This window comes from Quercus robur, chromosome 2 (assembly GCF_932294415.1).
Source record: "Quercus robur chromosome 2, dhQueRobu3.1, whole genome shotgun sequence".
Classification (NCBI taxonomy): Eukaryota; Viridiplantae; Streptophyta; class Magnoliopsida; order Fagales; family Fagaceae; genus Quercus; species Quercus robur.
In genome coordinates this window covers 49,465,448-49,482,777 of record NC_065535.1, presented here as the reverse complement: position 1 = coordinate 49,482,777, position 17,330 = coordinate 49,465,448, and the positions used below count along the sequence as shown (strand labels likewise).

Here is a 17,330-nt window from a genome sequence, read left to right as displayed (position 1 = left end):
ATATCTTAAGGCTACTGGAAAAAGCAAGGCACTTGCTGCAATCTTAAGTGACACTGAAGCTAAAACTGAGTCCAATGACAGTGATGATGAGGGAATTCTAAATGCCTTCACCACTACAATCGATCCTCCTAAAGGGATTACGAAAGTTGATGATAAAGAAGAAGACTTGGTGGAGTCAAAATTTGAAAAGATGGATGAGTAGGATGACATCCATATAGCCTATGCAAAATTATACAAGGTTTTGGAAAAACATGAGAAACTGTATAGGCTAGCCACCAAGAAGCTGAGTGATGTGGAACTTGATCGAGAAGAGCTCTCCACAAGGTTTGATGAAGCAAATCAGACCATTGGAGTTTTGTGGTTCAAGAAGAACTTCCTTGTTGAAAGGATAAAGAAGCTGAAAGGACAAAGAAGCTTGAAGCAGAGCTATTCCAAGTCAGAGCTCAACTGGAGAGGACTTCCAGTGCAAAGCTAGACGAGATGCTAAGCTTTCAGAAATTTGCTTTTGAGAAGACTGGATTGGGGTACAAATTCTCTATATCTCCTAATATTGCCTTTTCTAGTAAAATTGTGTTTGTCTCACCTGCTAATGATGATATTTCAGAGAATGTTGATACTAAAATTGAAATAGCTTGTGAGAACATAGATAAGGGAAAATCTATTCTAGGAGCACCCCCTAAGGTTGAAAAGAAAGAGACTAGGAACCTTAGGACTAAGAAAGACAATAATAAAAAGTCTAAACAAAAGAAGTCGCATTTCTCTCATCACTACGGAGCTTCAGGGCACACTCGTCCAAATTGTTATAAGTTGTTAGCCACTCAAGAAAGCAATAGTATGCTCTCATTTGGAAACCAGAATTAATTTCCATCCTCTCTTGCTCCCCTAGGAGATCTTCTTAAGGCCATTATGTTCCTTTTGAACCTTAATGGATTCAATTCTTCCCCCTAACCTCAGGATCAAAGGTTTGCAAAAAGGAAATGTCCTTCCTCCAATTCCAAAGTGTGGAAGGAAAAAGACTCCAAGTGATTAAGTCAATTCCTTTCTCTTTTGTTCTTGCATGTCCTGTTTGTTTGTTTTTAAGCTTTTGAGTCAGTCTAGTTTTATGATTTGTGTGTTTTTTTCATGTTTTTGTTTTGGTTGTTTTCAGTTTTGATTTATTTGTTTTTCATAAAAATAAAAAAATAAATTGAAAAATCAGAAAAATACAAAAACAGTGTGTGTTGTGTATATTGGTACTTATGTACCTTGGATGGCCTTTGAAACAAAGTTTCTTAACTTTGTATCTCTTGTAGCTTAGATGAGCATCTCAATGCACAACTAAGCAAGTGAGATTTATGGCTCGTGTTTGTGATGAGTACAATTAAGATGATCTCTTATATCTTATGCTCATATCACTCTTTTTGATGGGAAGGACTAGAAAATCCTAAGAAAAATGCATAAATAACCATCTCACTACTAAAACCTACCAATCATGAATAACATTTGTGTGCTTAGGTACAGCAAAATCGGGATGTTTTAGCTTACATAAATGGGTATTTCTTCTCTCCCTTATATGGCCATGCATGCTATGCTTAAAACAAAAAAAATTGCAAAGAAAAAAAAATAAAAGCAAAAAGATTAAAATGCTTTTAATATGATTGTAAGTGTGTTTCTAGGAGATGTGGGAGTTATTTGTGTATATTGGTACTTATGTACCTTGGATGGCCTTTGAAATAAAGTTTCTTAACTTTGTATCTCTTGTAACTTAGATGAGCATCTCAATGCACAACTAAGCAAGTGAGATTTGTGGCTCGTGTTTGTGATGAGTACGATTAAGATGATCTCTGATATCTTATGCTCATATCACTCTTTTTGATGGGAAGGACTAGAAAATCCTAAGAGAAATGCATAAATAACCAGCTCACTACTAAATCCTACCAATCATGAATAACATTTGTGTGCTTAGGTACAACAAAATTGGGATGTTTTAGCTTACATAAATGGGTATTTCTTCTCTTCCTTATATGGCCATGCATGCTATGCTTAAAACAAAAAAAATTGCAAAGAAAAAAAAAAAAGCAAAAAGATTAAAATGCTTTTAATATGATTGTAAGCATGTTTCTAGGAGATGTGGGAGTTATAGGATGTACCTTGAAGGTGATAGTCTCCATCAACCAGTTATGATTGTGTGTGGATGTTTTTGATTTTCTCATGTCTCAAATCTTCACAATATGAGACATTTATGCACTCTTACTATGTTTCACACACAACACGCAAATTCTTTGCTACTCTTGATACATGTGCAGGTACAATGTGATTTGGCCATCAAAAGAAATACATGTACTGATAAATGCTCACTAAACTGTCTTAACTTGTTTTTGAAATATAAAATTGGTTAGACTTGTTAGTGTGTGTGTGTGTTGGATGTATGAATGCCTTGCATATATGCTGAGAGATGTTTTGAGAGCTTAACATATTGTTTGGATCTTTAGCTGAGTTGCTTGCTTGTTGCTTTTATCTCCTTGTGTTTTTCCTCCTTGAAAAACTCCTTTTCTTCAAGCTCGACAGCTTGTCGACAGATCCTCGACAGTTTCCATTTCTATCAAGCTTTCTTTCTTCAGTCTCAATAAAACCTCGACAGATCTTCGATCCATCAAGGAATTTTCCTGTGCTCTCTACCTTCTTGATAGAATCTTAATAGATCTTCGATCCATCGAGATTTCTGGGTCACTTCTCGATAAAAGTTAAACAGTTTCTTGATTTAACGAGAATTATGGGTTTCATCTCCATAGAAGCTCGACAGCTTCCTCGATCCATTGAGCCAAATTTCTTTGCTCTCTGTCTGCGTGATAGATTCTCGATCCATTGAGACCTTTCTTTTGCGGTCGACAGATCCTTGATAGCACCTCGACAGATTCACTTCTGTCGAGATTTAAAGCTCGACAGATCCTCGATAGAAACTTCGATCCATCGAGCTGCGATTCTTATTTAAAGGCGAGGCACAATTCAAATTTCATTTTTCACTCTCTTTCTTGAAAGAAATCTCTCTCTCTCTCTCTCTCGACCCAAACTTTTCACTCTCACTTAATTCTTCACACCCAAGTGATTTTCAGCCTAGATCTTGCTCCAAACACTTGGTAAGTGTTCTAATCCTCTTTCTTTTCATGCATTTAGACCTAAGTTTTGGGGTTTTTCAAAATTTTTGGGGTTTTTGAACTTATCTTGAAATTTTGGGTTGGGTGTTATGATGTTGTTGCTATATGATCATGCATTGCATTTCATTAGCATTATAACAATATTTCATGCATTTGTTAGATGTGTGCTTGATTATTGATGTGAGTGCTGTTAGGTTTGGATTGGGTTTTACCAATGATGCTCTTAAATTTTCATGTCACATGTTCATGCACTTTTCATGCATATGTACTTCTCATTTTCTCTTTTTTACGGTTCAAGATTGTGATCCTATTATGTCTTTTCTCTCTCTCTCGAATAGAACCTCTTTATGGCACCCAAACAGAGAAAATCCATTCTGGCTTGGAACCCTCTTCAACATTTCAGGTCATCCTCTTTGCCTCTTCTTTCTGTTCCATCTCACATTTGGTTCCTGATGAGAAGGCCAAGACGGACTTCTTTCAGAACTTCCAGGCCCGTGGCATTCATCCGGAACGCCAAGTCATTTTGTTGGATTTCTCCAACACTACGCCACCCGATGTCATTCGGACTCGGGGATGGGAATCTCTATGTGAGAAACCCGTGTGTTGTCCTATCATGTTTATATAGGAGTTCTACTCCAACATACACAGCATCGATACCTCTGTACCTCAGTTCGCTACGCGATTCAGAGGTACACGTATAGTAGTTACCTCGGATCTTGTTGCCGAGGTACTACGTGTCCCTAGGGTAGCGCATCCTAACTATCCTGGCTATGATCGGCTACGGACTGTGTCTAGAGATGAGCTTATCTCTCACTTATGTGAGACTCCTATATAGGGTGATAAGCTAAACACTCCATGTTCGGGTTTTGCAAAAGGCTCGAGATTCCCTAACATGGTGATGACATTCACTCTTACGCCATTGTTTCACTATAACTCCATCACTGAGTCGCGTGCTCATTTTCTTCTTTCTTTGATGGAGGATTTTACCATTGATTTTCCCTCTCATTTCATCACATCTATTATTGATGTTTATCAGGATGCCGCTACTCGTGATAAGCTTATCTTTCCTTCGACTATCACATGGACCCTTTAGCACTTCTCCTTTTCCGTTCCTTTCTCTTCTCTCTTCACTATCATGGGTGCCATTAGCACTGGTTCTATTCGGCAGAGTGAGGCTTAGCTTCAGTCAAAGTGGCCACGCGTTGAGATGATCGATCCTGCGTCTCTTGCAGCTCCACCATCTTCGGCTCCGTCTTCTTCTACCCCTTTTACCTCTGCGACTAGTGGTGTGACCCTTGAGGCCATCATGGAGTAGCTCTAGAGGATGCAGGTTGACTTTGGTGGTCGTCTAGACTATCTCACTGATGAGATGTGTCAGATGAACACTCAAGTGGGTTGCATTGCTTGCTAGCAGGCTCGCATGACTGGTTTTGCTCCCTCTCCTTCTTTAGAGCATCCCGCAGCTTCTCATTCTGAGGACGACGATGATGATGATGAAGATGATGAGGATGGTGCTAGCTCTTCCAATGATGACAAGATGACGGCCTCTCAGTGACTTACCCTTTGTTATTTGTGACAAAAAGGGGCAGTAGTTTTGGTTTTGAGAATAGTCTTGTACTTAGGGGGAGAGTTAGTATAGGTCATTTTGATAGGGGGAGTGTTCATAGTTTTTGAGGGATGTAGTGAGGACTTGATGCATTTTCTTCTTTTATTACATGTGTTGTTTCTTCTCTATCTTTATACGCATGTTTTTTTATGTACGCAATCTTTATTTTTGTTTCACACATGATGCCTTGATGAGTTTTGTTTAAGTGTTTTAGAAAGACAGGTTGTGAAAGTCTATCTTGCCATGAACTCTCTTCTTACAAAGGTTTTCAAGAGTTTGTAGTAGGGATAGATTTATTTTGTAATACAACAAGTGGTTATGAGTTTAGTGATTTAAGACTTCTCTTACGATTATTTGTTTTGTTGTGGTTTTGTCATGGATTGCCAAAGGGGGAGATTGTTGAGGACATATTTTATGTAATTGGCTAATCCTTTGACAAAATACACTTGTAATTGGGTAGATCTAGGATAGGTTTAGTACTTCAAGAAACAAGAGTTCAAGTCAAGTGTTAAAACCATGAAGATCTGACCAAGAAATAAGTGAAGAAAGAGCTGTTCACTAAAGCTCGATAAAAGTCTCGACAGACTCATTTCTATCGAGAATTAATGTTGAAGTTCAACACATGTTGTTTTTGTTGAGAATTACGAAATCAGATTTTTCAGATTTGATTACATGCAGATTCTTGTATATTTGTGTAGGGTTTCTTTTCTCACAACCCTAAACATATATAAGGATTATTTTAAAGACCGTCGCACATGCGTCGAGTGACTTAGTGCCTTATTCTCTCTGAAAGAAGCTATTGTGTTTTTACGCCAAAGGGTTTTGTAACCAAAGAGCTTCCTGATCTTCATTGTGCATGAAGTAAAGAACTTTGCAGCCAACAACCTTCTTCAAGTTACTAGAGTTAGTCACATACTGGGATCCGTGCATCATTGGTTAGTCACATACTAGGATTCGTGCATTAAACAGAAAGAGTGCCATTACAAGATCAAGTCCAATTGGGTATTGAAGTGAATATTCAACTGTAGGTTGGTAATTGGTGATAGGCCAAGGGTAGTTGGTAAGATTCCTTTTACTTGTAATCACTTGATTATTGATTAGTGGATTCTTGGGAGTGGTGACTTTAAAATCATCCGGTGGGGTTTTTGCCTTGGTGGTTTTCCCCATTCGTAAACAAATCACTGTGTCAAATTTAATTTCTATTGCATTTAGTTTAGTTGGTGATTTGTTTGTGTTACCACGCCATTGCATGTAATTGAACCTAATTAATTAACTTGGGTAATTAATTAATTTACAAGGGGTCAATACATTTTTGCCCTATCAGATTCAATATATGAAATGAGTAATAAAAAATGTTTCTATTTTTCCCACCCAAGACTGGATCCTAACCTTTTCTTTTGAATTAATTTTGGCTCATGAAGTTGTTGAAGACTCCATTGGTGACACTTTAGGCGAACACAAGAAAGGCTTTGGGGGTATCTGTAAGGAATGAAGAGTTCCTTCTAACATCTCTACCACCTTATTCATGGATGGTCGATCAGCTGGATTTGTCTGAATGCACCATAAACTCACCAGGATCATCTTACTTGATGTCTCTTCTTCCTCTGTGATGACCCCACGAGTTCTTCCATCCAAATCTAGTTCAAGATCCTTATAAATCCAATCTGGAAAATATTTTTCACTGCAATTAGACACTCCAGCATCAAAATTCTTTCTTCCTCCAACCATTTCAAGAACCAGCATTCCATAACTATAGACATCAGACTTGTGAGAGACTCCTCCAAAGCTCCGACTAAATACTTCTGGGGCAATGTACCCTGCTGTTCCTCTCATGCCATTCATTGATACAATGCTATCTTTTCTTTGGCATAGTTTAGCAAGGCCAAAATTAGAGATTTTTGGGTTGAAATCTTCATCTAAAAGAATATTTTGAGGCTTTATGTCAAAATGCAAAATCCTTGTGCTACAACCTCGATGTAAATACTCTAGTCCACGAGCAATGTCAACTGCAATTTTGTACAATGTTTTCCATTCCAAGCGACAATTTGTTGCTGAAGATTCTCGATGATATATGAATTTATCTAGAGATCCATTGGGCATAAATTCATATATTAGAGCTCGCTTGTTCTTTTCATAACTGAAACCTAAAAGAGTGACTATATTAACATGAGAAGTCCTACAAATGCTAGCAACTTCATTAATAAAATCTTCTCCATTGCCTTTGGATTCACTTAGAACTTTTACTGCCACGAGCTTACCATTTGGCAGCTTTCCTTTGTATACATTGCTATATCCTCCTTGGCCTAGTTTGTTTATGAATGAGTTGGTCATCTTCTTGATCTCTGCATAACTATAGTGCTTGGGAGCAAGTGAACCATAATTCAATATAAATGCCTTGACATTTTCATCGTTTTTCCTTGCTGTCCTCCTAAAGATCAATGCCTTACTCAATTGTTCTCTTCTAAGGCAGCATATTATGATAAAGACTACTATAGTCCCAAGCACAGCAGCCGTAATGCCTGTTGTTAAAGAAAGGAAACTTTGTCATGTGCAACCAATGATAACCCAGTTCTCATCTAACAAAATTTTCATGATAATACTACATACCTATGACAATTTCACGCTTCAGCTTGGAAGATGATCCTATAGTACAAACATAATATCAGTGTGAGTGCATAGGAAGTGATTGTTAATACGTAATACTATTAAGTGTCAAGGAAGTAAACCACAAGATTTAACCCAGAAAACAATGAGATATTTGCAACTCAGACAGCTAGAGGATTGAGTCATATAGAAATAATGGAAGAGGACAAGTACGGACTGCCAACAATATTGGCAAGGTAGTTAGCCTTTTCAAATACATTTTTTAATCCTTGAAGTCAAATAATCTTGAACTAACTTGATTGTTCATCAACTTTGTCAATTTTATTTTGAATTGGTTTGAAAATATTAACAGACTAAAATTGTAATTAGTACTTATTATTATTATTATAATATAGAAAAGGTTAGAAATAGCTTATAACACTCATAAACAGAGATAAACATGTTAATTATTCGAATTGAAAAAAAAAATCATTGCAATGTATGTGGGATTATATACTTTATTTAAATGTATTGAAAAGTTTTATCAAGAACATCCAAATAGATACTAAGTTGCACGGACATGGACAGAGGTACAGATACGGGGGTACGACAATTTTTAAAAAATAAGGGTACGACATCGCATGGGTACGACAATTAAATAATTAATTAAATTTTATATTTAGGCATATTATTTAGGGATTTACTAGCGTGTGCCTTTAGGACATATATTAGTAAACAATTTTAGGAATCATTTTATGGAAAAACGAAAAAGTAATTCACTGTTTTGACAGCATTTTCAATTTCCCATAAATTTTTTTCCAAAATAGATAATTAATGTGTGCCCTAAGGGCACACATTAACCAGACCCTGTTATTTAATATTTTTAGACATAAAATACGTTTATGTTTAGAATTTAAAAAATACAATACTTACAATAAACCACAAGTGAAGGAATCAATTAAAGCCAAAAAGAAGAAGTGAAGGAATGAGAAAAAGAAAAAAAAAAGAAAGAAAAATGAAAAAAGAAAGATTAGACACGTGCTGACTCTAAAATAGCAAAAGATATACAACAAGTGCATTAAATTGCCACACCACTCTCACCTAACCATCTGACATCATTGACTAAATAGTTAGATATGAACATTTGAAAGACACAAAGCTGAAAGCACACATTTGTAATGCATTAGCAATGAAGAAACCAAAGACGCAGGAAAAAAGAAGGAGAATAAAGACGATGTAGCGGCAGTTACAATGGAGAGGAATGAGATCTAAATTAGAAAAAGGTTTAGAAGGGAAAAAAAAAAATTGTAAGATTTGGAGCACAGATCTCAGTCATTAGGCACCAAGTCAGTGAGTCACAGACTCATTTTTCTCATCTTCTTCTTCCTTTTCTTTTTCTTTTTTCTTCTTGTTTGTACTGGTCCGCAACCTCCTTACCGTGTTGGAGAAGCAACAAAAAAAAAAAAGACACCACTCGGACACCAGGGTCCGGCGAGTCTTACCGGTATTGGTGTTCGACAGGCGTGTTGGTGCAACCTAGAATAGATAGAGACCAAAATTGATAGACAAGGTTGATTAGCATTTTCAAATGGAAGTAGGTGAAAATTTCGCACTCTAATGGACTAAATTGATAGACAATTGAGTTCTATCAAGATTCATGAGCACCCAAATACACAAAACAAAATTCATAGACGGTTGATAATTGGTATTCGGTCAAGGAACAGGTGTATACGTTGAAAAATCCAAATACTAGAAAAGGTTAATCAGTTTTGTAATCCCAGATTAAGTGCCCGTTTGGTTCCACTTTTTGAGCCCAAAAAGGGCGTTTTCAAAAAAGCTCAACCAAGACTTGCGTTTGGTAAGCTCAAAAACGCAGCTTTTTTATAAAAGTTGCGTTTTGAACTTTTATAAAAACTGAGGGCAAAACGCGGAAGGAATATGGACCCTCAGGGGTCCATAAATCAAAACGTGCGTATATTACCGTTGCAATAACCAAAAAGACCGAAATACCCATCAGTTCTCTCACGTCCTCATCTCTCATCTGTGTCTTTTTTCTTCATCTTCTTCCTCTTCGTCTTCCTCTGCTTCTTCACCGGTCTACCCCCACAATCAACAAAACCCATTTCAACCTTTGATATTCCGAACACAGAATGAACAAAACCAAACCAAAAATAACTCAAAATCAATACAAAAACAACTTAAAATCAACTCAAATCCGGAAAACCCATCCCAAACCCAACTCAAAATCAACCCAAAATCCATAGAAAAAAAAAACCCAAAATCCCAAAATCCTTATGTTTCAATCATCTTCATCTTCATCATCATCATCATCATCATCTTCTTCTCTGGAGTGTGAAAAAAAAAGAATAAAGGATGAGTTCTGGCATTGGTTTCGATGATTCCAATGTGTTCCGATTTGAAGTGCTAAGAGGAAAAAAAAAAAAAAGAAGAAGAAGAAGCAGAGCTGTGTTCTGGACCGAAGTGCTAAAAGGAAAAAAAAAAAGAAAAAAAAAAGAAAAAAGAAGAAGAAGCAGAGCTGTGTTCTGGACCGAAGTGCTAAGAGGCAAAAAAAGAAAAAAAAAGAAAAGAAAGAGAGCTGGGAATGTTCTGGACTGAAGATGGTAGAGGAAAGAAGGAAAAAGGAAAATAAAAGAGTGTGGTTACGTGGGTGGATGAGAAAAAAAGAGGAGAAAAAAAAAAGAAAAAAAAAGGAAGTAGAGCCACGTGTGTGGAGAGAAAAAAAAGGGAGAAAAAAGAAATTATATCATAATATTTTCATAATATTTTTACAATAAATTTTAAGGTAGGCTATTATTAGCTAATATTGGTGAGAAAAAAAAAATTTTTTTAGAAAGAGAAAAAAATAATTTTAATAGTATGTTAAAATTAAAATTACTATCAATTTTTATCACAATATTTTTACAATACTTTCACAATAAATCTTATATATACATTGTCCTTTTTGGTCATTTACCCCTCAAAAAGCCAATTTTATAAGTGTTAGCCAAACACTCAGCTTTTTCATTATGCACTTTTTAACAGCTTTTACCAAACACTCAGCTTTTTGAAACTCCACTTTTTCATTATGCACTTTTACAAAACTCCACTTTTTCATTATGCACTTTTTCAAAAAGCTGAACCAAACTCACCCTAAACCAAGCACAATATGGCCCACAGTGCTACAGCATATAATTGCTGCTAGAGGACGTTAGTGTCTACAGTGTAATCCTTAATAAATGTTATCACACAACTTGACTTGGTTTTGATCTTATCTAATTATTAAATTATCAATTGTCCCAAAAGATTAAGTTATTGAGATATGATAAATTTAATTATTTAATCACATACCTCTAACACAAACCATCCATTTATTTCATATTCTTGCAAAGAGAACCAAGGAATCAGTCCATCATTGACCAGAGGAAAATATTTACTTATTCTTGAATTGAAGGGAGCAACTTTTCTGATGCCAGGTCTCATGGACTTATGTATGATGTTAAAAAATATGATGGATGCTATATTTGCCGGAAAACAAGATCGGAGTTTTTCCTAAACGTTTGATCTTAAACCTCTAGTCTGATGAAAACAATGTTAGTTGTAGTCAGGCTAGCTGCTGAGGAGCACTTATTACCAGTAAAGCGCTCACGCTAAAGCAAAAAAAATGAGAGAAGCAGAAGGCAGCTACCAATATAGATGCTAGTAACTGAGCATCTAAACGGCATAGAAAACTAGACAAGAAATGAAATAAGAACGAATGACAGCAAAGATTCATGCTTACTTGATGATGATACAGGTCCAGCACACCCGGATACAAAAGTCCCGTTTTGACAGTGGCAAGCAAATGCACTTGTGTTTGGGTCAGAACCACAAAGCCCTCCGGCCCCTAGGCATGTATCACACTGGGGATTTCTTGCATTCCAAGTCAACATGAAGCCGCCATCAATAGCTGCTTTTACTGCATCTTTAGTTGTAGCAATCGCAGTTGTTGGTAGCAGAATTGGAACATTGACCCAGTAGTTGCATGCGCCGATTGAGTTACTAATTGAGGATAAATCCGGAGAGTAGATGTTCAGGGAATAGTAATTGAAAAAATTTGTATTGTTTATGGTGCAGCTAAACTGAAGAACGCTATTACTGATCAGAGCTGTAATAGGACCTAAAGGGACAGGGCATTGATAATAGAGTGTCAGGTTCGTATCTGAAGTGTAGGAAAATAGGGTGAAATCTATGGTGGTATTAACAAGCGCAGAAGGGCAAACTGTGTCCCAGTAATCCGTCCTAGCAACCTTGAGAGTCCGCGATGAGTTATTGATTTGAAGGACTCTGTAGTTGATGTAGGTGATGTCGATCCGCGGAACATTGCTTCTGCAGTCTAACTTAAAACTCGGGTGACCACAATATTCAGGCCGATTCGATCCCCAGAAAGGATAGGTGAGATTATTGTAGCCACTACAATTAAATGGTGCCAGGCAGGTGAGGTATTACTCATCATCGCACAAAGAAGTTGGACAATGGATTAAGGTTATGGCTATTATCATCAACGACAGAGTGATGGCTGGGAAGAGATGGGGATGCATCTTGAGAGAGAGAGAGAGAGAGAGAGAGAGAGAGAGAGAGAGAGAGAGAGAGAGAGAGAGAGAGAGAGAGAGAGAGAGAGAGAGAGAGAGCGGATTGAAGAGATATTGCGAGCAATTGGGTTGAAAAAGAAGATGGTGGAAATGCTATTTTATATATATATATATATATATATATATATTTCTTATCAAACCTCATGGTAGAATTAGTGGGCATTGAAAAATAGGAGGGTTAAAAATTTCAAAGAGAAGCTTCTGTTTGGAACCTTACTACTACGGGTCAATTCAGTATATGTTGATAGATCTAAATATTTATAAGCGGCCCCTGCACGATATCTAGATTGCCTACCTAAGTCAGAGATCTCTGTAACCAATTTAAGCCAAGTCAAAAATATCAGCCGCCACCACCGTACTCTCTTGGTGTGATGATCACTCCACAAGTAAGTGTTTGTGGAGTGTGGGGGGCAAGGGTCGGGGTTCAAGTCTCCAGGAGGGAGCTTCACACACATATACACTTAAATTAGGCTAAATTAGAATTCTATCTTGTATCAAAAAAAAAAAAAAAAAAAAAAATCAGCCGCCTTTAAAAACAAAAAACTCACCTAAACTCCTTTTTTTTTTTTTTTTTTTCAACCCTAACAAATTCATCCTCGTCATATTACACATTCTATGATCAAAGTCAACAACGTAGGCTCACATGACTCGCGTTTCATGCTTATTACTTTTTAATCCTCCTAATAATGTGGTTTAATTCCAGAGGAAACATGAAATTGGTTGTATTGCATGATAGGTCTAGGAGAGGAATATGGCAAAGTAATATGAGGAATTTTGGAGTTTGCTATATGGAAAAACTGGAAGATATAGAGAACAATAAATAATATGAAAGGAAGAAGCATTCATATTAAATAATAATAATATGAAGGGCCGCCAAAACACACCCAAAAAAAAAAAAAAAGGGAGAGAGAAAGAAAGTCAACGGAAAAAAAAATACAAAAGATATAAGCAACAAGTAAGAATTAAGATCAATTTTTTTATTAGAAGTTAACACACAGGGGAGGGGGAAGTAAAAAAAAGATCAAACTTTCTATAGGACAGGTATGAAAAGAATATGTTGGTCTCTACTTTTTAGGTGGGAATGTTTCTCTCACACCGTCCATTAATTATATGGCTCAATTGAATTTCGATATTCAAGCTAGCCTAACAACTGAAACTGGTTTCGTTTGACTTACAATATTGTGCCATGTGTAGCCACACATTAGTTGATCCTTTTTAAGATCTACGTGCTCTTTCTTACACAAATTTAAGGAATCAATCCAAGAATAAAAGACCTATGGCATTTATTAGAAGCAACTTGGTGACCTTATAATCTGTATTCCATAATAGAAGAAGAATTGTGGTACTCCCCTGAGGTAGGTGAGACACCTAAAGTGGTAAAGCGACATTGTAGAAGTGTATCAATGTTGTATCATGTAAATGTATTTTCATTTCTTTTGCTATATATCCATCAAAAGGAAACTTCAGTTTCAGGTACAATGTTTCATCATTTCACATATTAGTGGATTTTACTAATTTATTTTACGTTAAGGTCTATCATTCACACGAGCAGAGGGCATTACCCCTAAAATATTGAATAATTTTGGATAAAAAAGAGACAACTCGCTAGAAAAACTAACACCCCAAATAGGAGTAGACCCATGAACAAAGAGTATCAAACACCTAATTACTTACGAAAAAGAAAAAGAAAAAGAGAAGCAAAAATATAACAATGAGAGACCCAATACAAGATACAAGAAAACCCTACACAACGTAAAAGAAAAGAATAGAAAAAGGGTTTGCACCTGCATCCTAGTATTGATCCATCATTACTTCTTGAGAATTATTTCTACCATATCCATATCCATAGCAATATGATATGATATTATCTCTACTATATTGTTTTTTTTTTTTTTTTTTTGGTGAGAAATAAACACACACAAGAGAGAAGGAAAGGGGTTCTAACTTTTAACATAAAGACACATCGCAACTCTACTAAAAACCATAGTAACTTTTAAAATCCCTACTATATTGTTATGTGTAGTTTATAAGAGAAATTGGCCAACCATTTATTACATTTTCATTAATAGATTTGAGTGATACTTAAATTACAGCGTGTCAGCGGCAGGACAGTCCACTTATTGATCAGAGGTTTTACTTTTGGTAATATATTGATCAAATTACTGTCCCTATAACTGCATTTTGATATTCCAAGAATCGACCAAATAAAGACCTTGACCCTTCAAGCCAGAGCCAAAAGAATTATCAGAATCCTCCATAATTATCTCAGAAATCACCAACCCCACTTCCTTGCTATTTTCCCTGATATTGACCATCTATACATCCTAGCCTATTATAGCTCCTTTAACCAGAGGCTCCTATGGTTGGATCTGGAGGTTGGTATAATGGTTCTTTGTCCCTTTTTATTGGGGGGGACTCATTTTGTGTTGGGTCAAAAGAACAAAAACGAAACAGGAGCTCTGATACCAGCTATTGGGTCAAAAGAACAAAAACGAAACAGGAGCTAGAGGGAAGATTGAAAGAGGGTGAAAGAAGATTATGAAAATTGGTTTACAAAATATACAACCAAGAAGAGATAAAAGATTACACGAAAATAAGGAATGGAACACAGAACTAAATACAGCAAACTTAAGGATATTATTAGACTTAACAACTTTTTTACATTGGATATGCTGGTGGACATCTTACAGGGATTCTTTCTTCTTTTCTTCACTCTGCCCTTTTACAAAGCCCTTTGGGGGCTATTTATAAGGAAAAACTCTTACAGAAATATCTTACAAGTAGAGTACAATAATGCTTGAAGAGAGAGTAGGGGCTGGCTCCATGTTGACACCTGGCTGAAGGGGCAGAAGCCTCCGTTTGGCTTGATTAGGCTGTGAAGCAGGTGTATGGTAGGGGTCCTTACTGCAGAAATGGACAGCTGGGAAGATCACTGTAAGGCATGCTGTAAGGATAAGGATGAAACGTCTGAAGACGTTTCTAGGGTTTTTATTTTTTTATTTTTTTTTTAATATATTAGGAAAGTCTAGTCCCATCCGTCTCTTCCTTGGAACCATTCTTCATCTACATCAGCAATTACATCTGGATCATTGTTATGGTAATAGGGATCATCATACCCCTCAAGAGGGTTTGACATTTCCCAATGGTCTGCATGTGGTAATTGCTTTCTACAGGTTTCTGATCCATGGGTACTGCTTGAGATAAAATCCCTTTATTTAGAGATTCTGTCAGTGTGAGAGCATAGTAACAGGATACCCAAGATGGGTCTCGATGTGTGTGCAAAGTGCCATCTGGATTGGTAAGCCACTGTATTTCTACAGGGTTGAAAAGTCCTTCTGTACGAACATCATTTTTGGAGTTAAGCTTAACAATCAAAGTTGCTGAAGTAATCTTGCTTGCAAATCTTGGATGTTCTGTGGAAGGATATTTTATCCATTCTTCATCATAGGCATCATTTTTCAAAATGTTAAACCAGAATTTATGAAAATATCTATTTTCACGTGGGAAAATATATTTGTAAAATTCTGGTTCAAAATGGATACACAAATGATACTCATTAAGTAAGTACCACATGTAGAGATAATGTGCAACCGTCCAGTTTGTTATCCAGAAGGCAAAAGGGGTTTTCCATGGTTGGTCAATATCAGGGAAAATAGCAAGGAAATGGGGTTGGTGATTTCTGAGATAATTATGGAGGATTCTGATAATTCTTTTGGCTCTGGCTTGAAGGGTCAAGGTCTTTATTTGGTCTTTTATTTCTAGAGGGAGATTCTCTATCATGTTAAGGATATCACTAGGAATTGCAGGAGAAGGATTTGATGAGGAGGAAGGATCTGTAACAGGGTATACACATAAGGGGGAAGGAAGAATTGTGGTATTGAGGATTGGAGGCTTTCTGGAAAGATAATCAGTGATAAGGTTATCTCTTCCTTTGATGTGCTTGACTTGGAAGGACCACTGTGAAAACCAATTTGACCATCTGAGTAACTGGGGGTGTGGAAGCATTTTCCTTTTGAACTGAAGCATTTTGGGAAAGGAAGACATATCCATTTCTACCAGGAAGTGATGCCCAAGAAGATGAAACTGGAATTTTTCAATTCCATGTTTGACTGCAAGAATCTCCTTAAAAGTAGAGTGGTAGTGTAATTCTGAAGGTTTAAATGCACCACTTTTATACCCATAAATATTTCTTTTACCATCAAGTTCTTCAAACAGAGCTGTTGCCCAATACTCATCACTTGCATCTGTTTGCAAAATCCGTTTACCTGTTCCTGGGATTTGCAAAGGAGGAAGTTGTTCTGCCAATTTTTTCAACTGTTGGACTGCTTCTGTATGGACAGAATCCCATTCTGGGGGAGATTTTTTCAGCAGTTGGGCTAGAGAATTTCTATACTTGGAGATTTTAGGAATAAAATCTGACATGTAATTAACAATTCCAAGAAACTGCTGTATCTGTTTAGCACTTGTGAGCCTATCTGGGAATTGACCAAGAGAGGCAGCTATGTGAGGTTGTAGTACATACTTTCCATCTGAAATATTTACCCCCAAGAAATCTATAGAGGATTGTCCAATGATCATCTTCTTTTCCGAGAGCATGATCCCTTGTGATTTCACTAAATTATAGAATTCAGCGAGCAACTTCTCATGGGATTCTTCATCCTTGGAAAATAGGAGAATATCATCGACGTAAATCAATGCATTGTTCAGGAGTGGCTGGAACAACGTTACCATTGCCTTTTGGAATTGGGATGGAGCATTTTTAAGACCAAAGGGCATAACAGTCCATTGATAGTGGTGATCAGGGATACAAAAAGCTGTTTTGTATCTTTCTTCTGGGTGGATTCCCAATTGCCAAAATCCTGCTTTCAGATCAAACTTTGAAAAAAATTTTGCACTTGAAAGATGTTGAAAGAGTGCACTTTTGTTTGGCAAGGGGAATTTATCATCTGCAAGGAAGTGATTGAGATCCTGATAATTAATCACCAATCTGAGTTTTCCTCTGACTTGTTTAGAATGCTTATTAACATAAAAGGCTTCACATGCCCATGGAGAAGTTGTTGGTTCAATAAGGCCTTCGGAAAGGAGGGTGGCAAGCTCTTGTTTGGCTAAGGTTAAATGTTCAGGATTCATTCCCCGATGACTGGCTTTTGTGGGATTAACATCTTCATTTTTCCTTAAAGGGAAGGGATATGAAAAAGTTGGGGTTTTTCCACAGAGGATTTGAATTCTTAAGAAGGAATTCAGAGTGGGTATTTGCACAACAGTCATGGATAATCTGGAGTTTTAAAGACTGAAAGGGGTCAACTGTGAACAAATGAGGAACTTGGGTCCATGTGAGAAGGTGTTGCTTGTGCATGAGTCCTTTTGAGGACCATCTAA

General features: G+C 36.7%; 2 protein-coding genes across 7 annotated transcripts in view; both read right to left on the bottom strand.

The window, feature by feature from the left end:
* The window catches only part of LOC126713854 (LEAF RUST 10 DISEASE-RESISTANCE LOCUS RECEPTOR-LIKE PROTEIN KINASE-like 1.3), a 111,537-nt gene extending 99,592 nt beyond the window's left edge, over window positions 1-11,945 (bottom strand). The window contains exon 1 of the mRNA XM_050413749.1: window positions 11,845-11,945. Within this exon, the coding sequence (XP_050269706.1) occupies window positions 11,845-11,900 (56 nt within the window). The 5' untranslated portion in view covers window positions 11,901-11,945. The remainder of the gene's footprint in view (window positions 1-11,844) is intronic.
* Window positions 1-17,330, bottom strand: part of LOC126713856 (LEAF RUST 10 DISEASE-RESISTANCE LOCUS RECEPTOR-LIKE PROTEIN KINASE-like 2.5) — an 88,775-nt gene that overhangs the window by 52,030 nt on the left and 19,415 nt on the right. For 3 of the 6 annotated variants that reach the window (XM_050413753.1, XM_050413757.1, XM_050413756.1), the window contains 2 exons: window positions 7,348-7,383; window positions 6,102-7,259 (listed from right to left, as the gene is read on the bottom strand). In XM_050413753.1, coding sequence (XP_050269710.1) covers window positions 6,154-7,259; window positions 7,348-7,383 — 1,142 coding nt within the window. In that variant the 3' untranslated portion in view covers window positions 6,102-6,153. Of the gene's footprint in view, window positions 1-6,101; window positions 7,260-7,347; window positions 7,384-11,101; window positions 11,385-17,330 lie in introns of those variants that run through there. The other 3 variants (XM_050413755.1, XM_050413754.1, XM_050413758.1) reach the window with 2 other exon arrangements.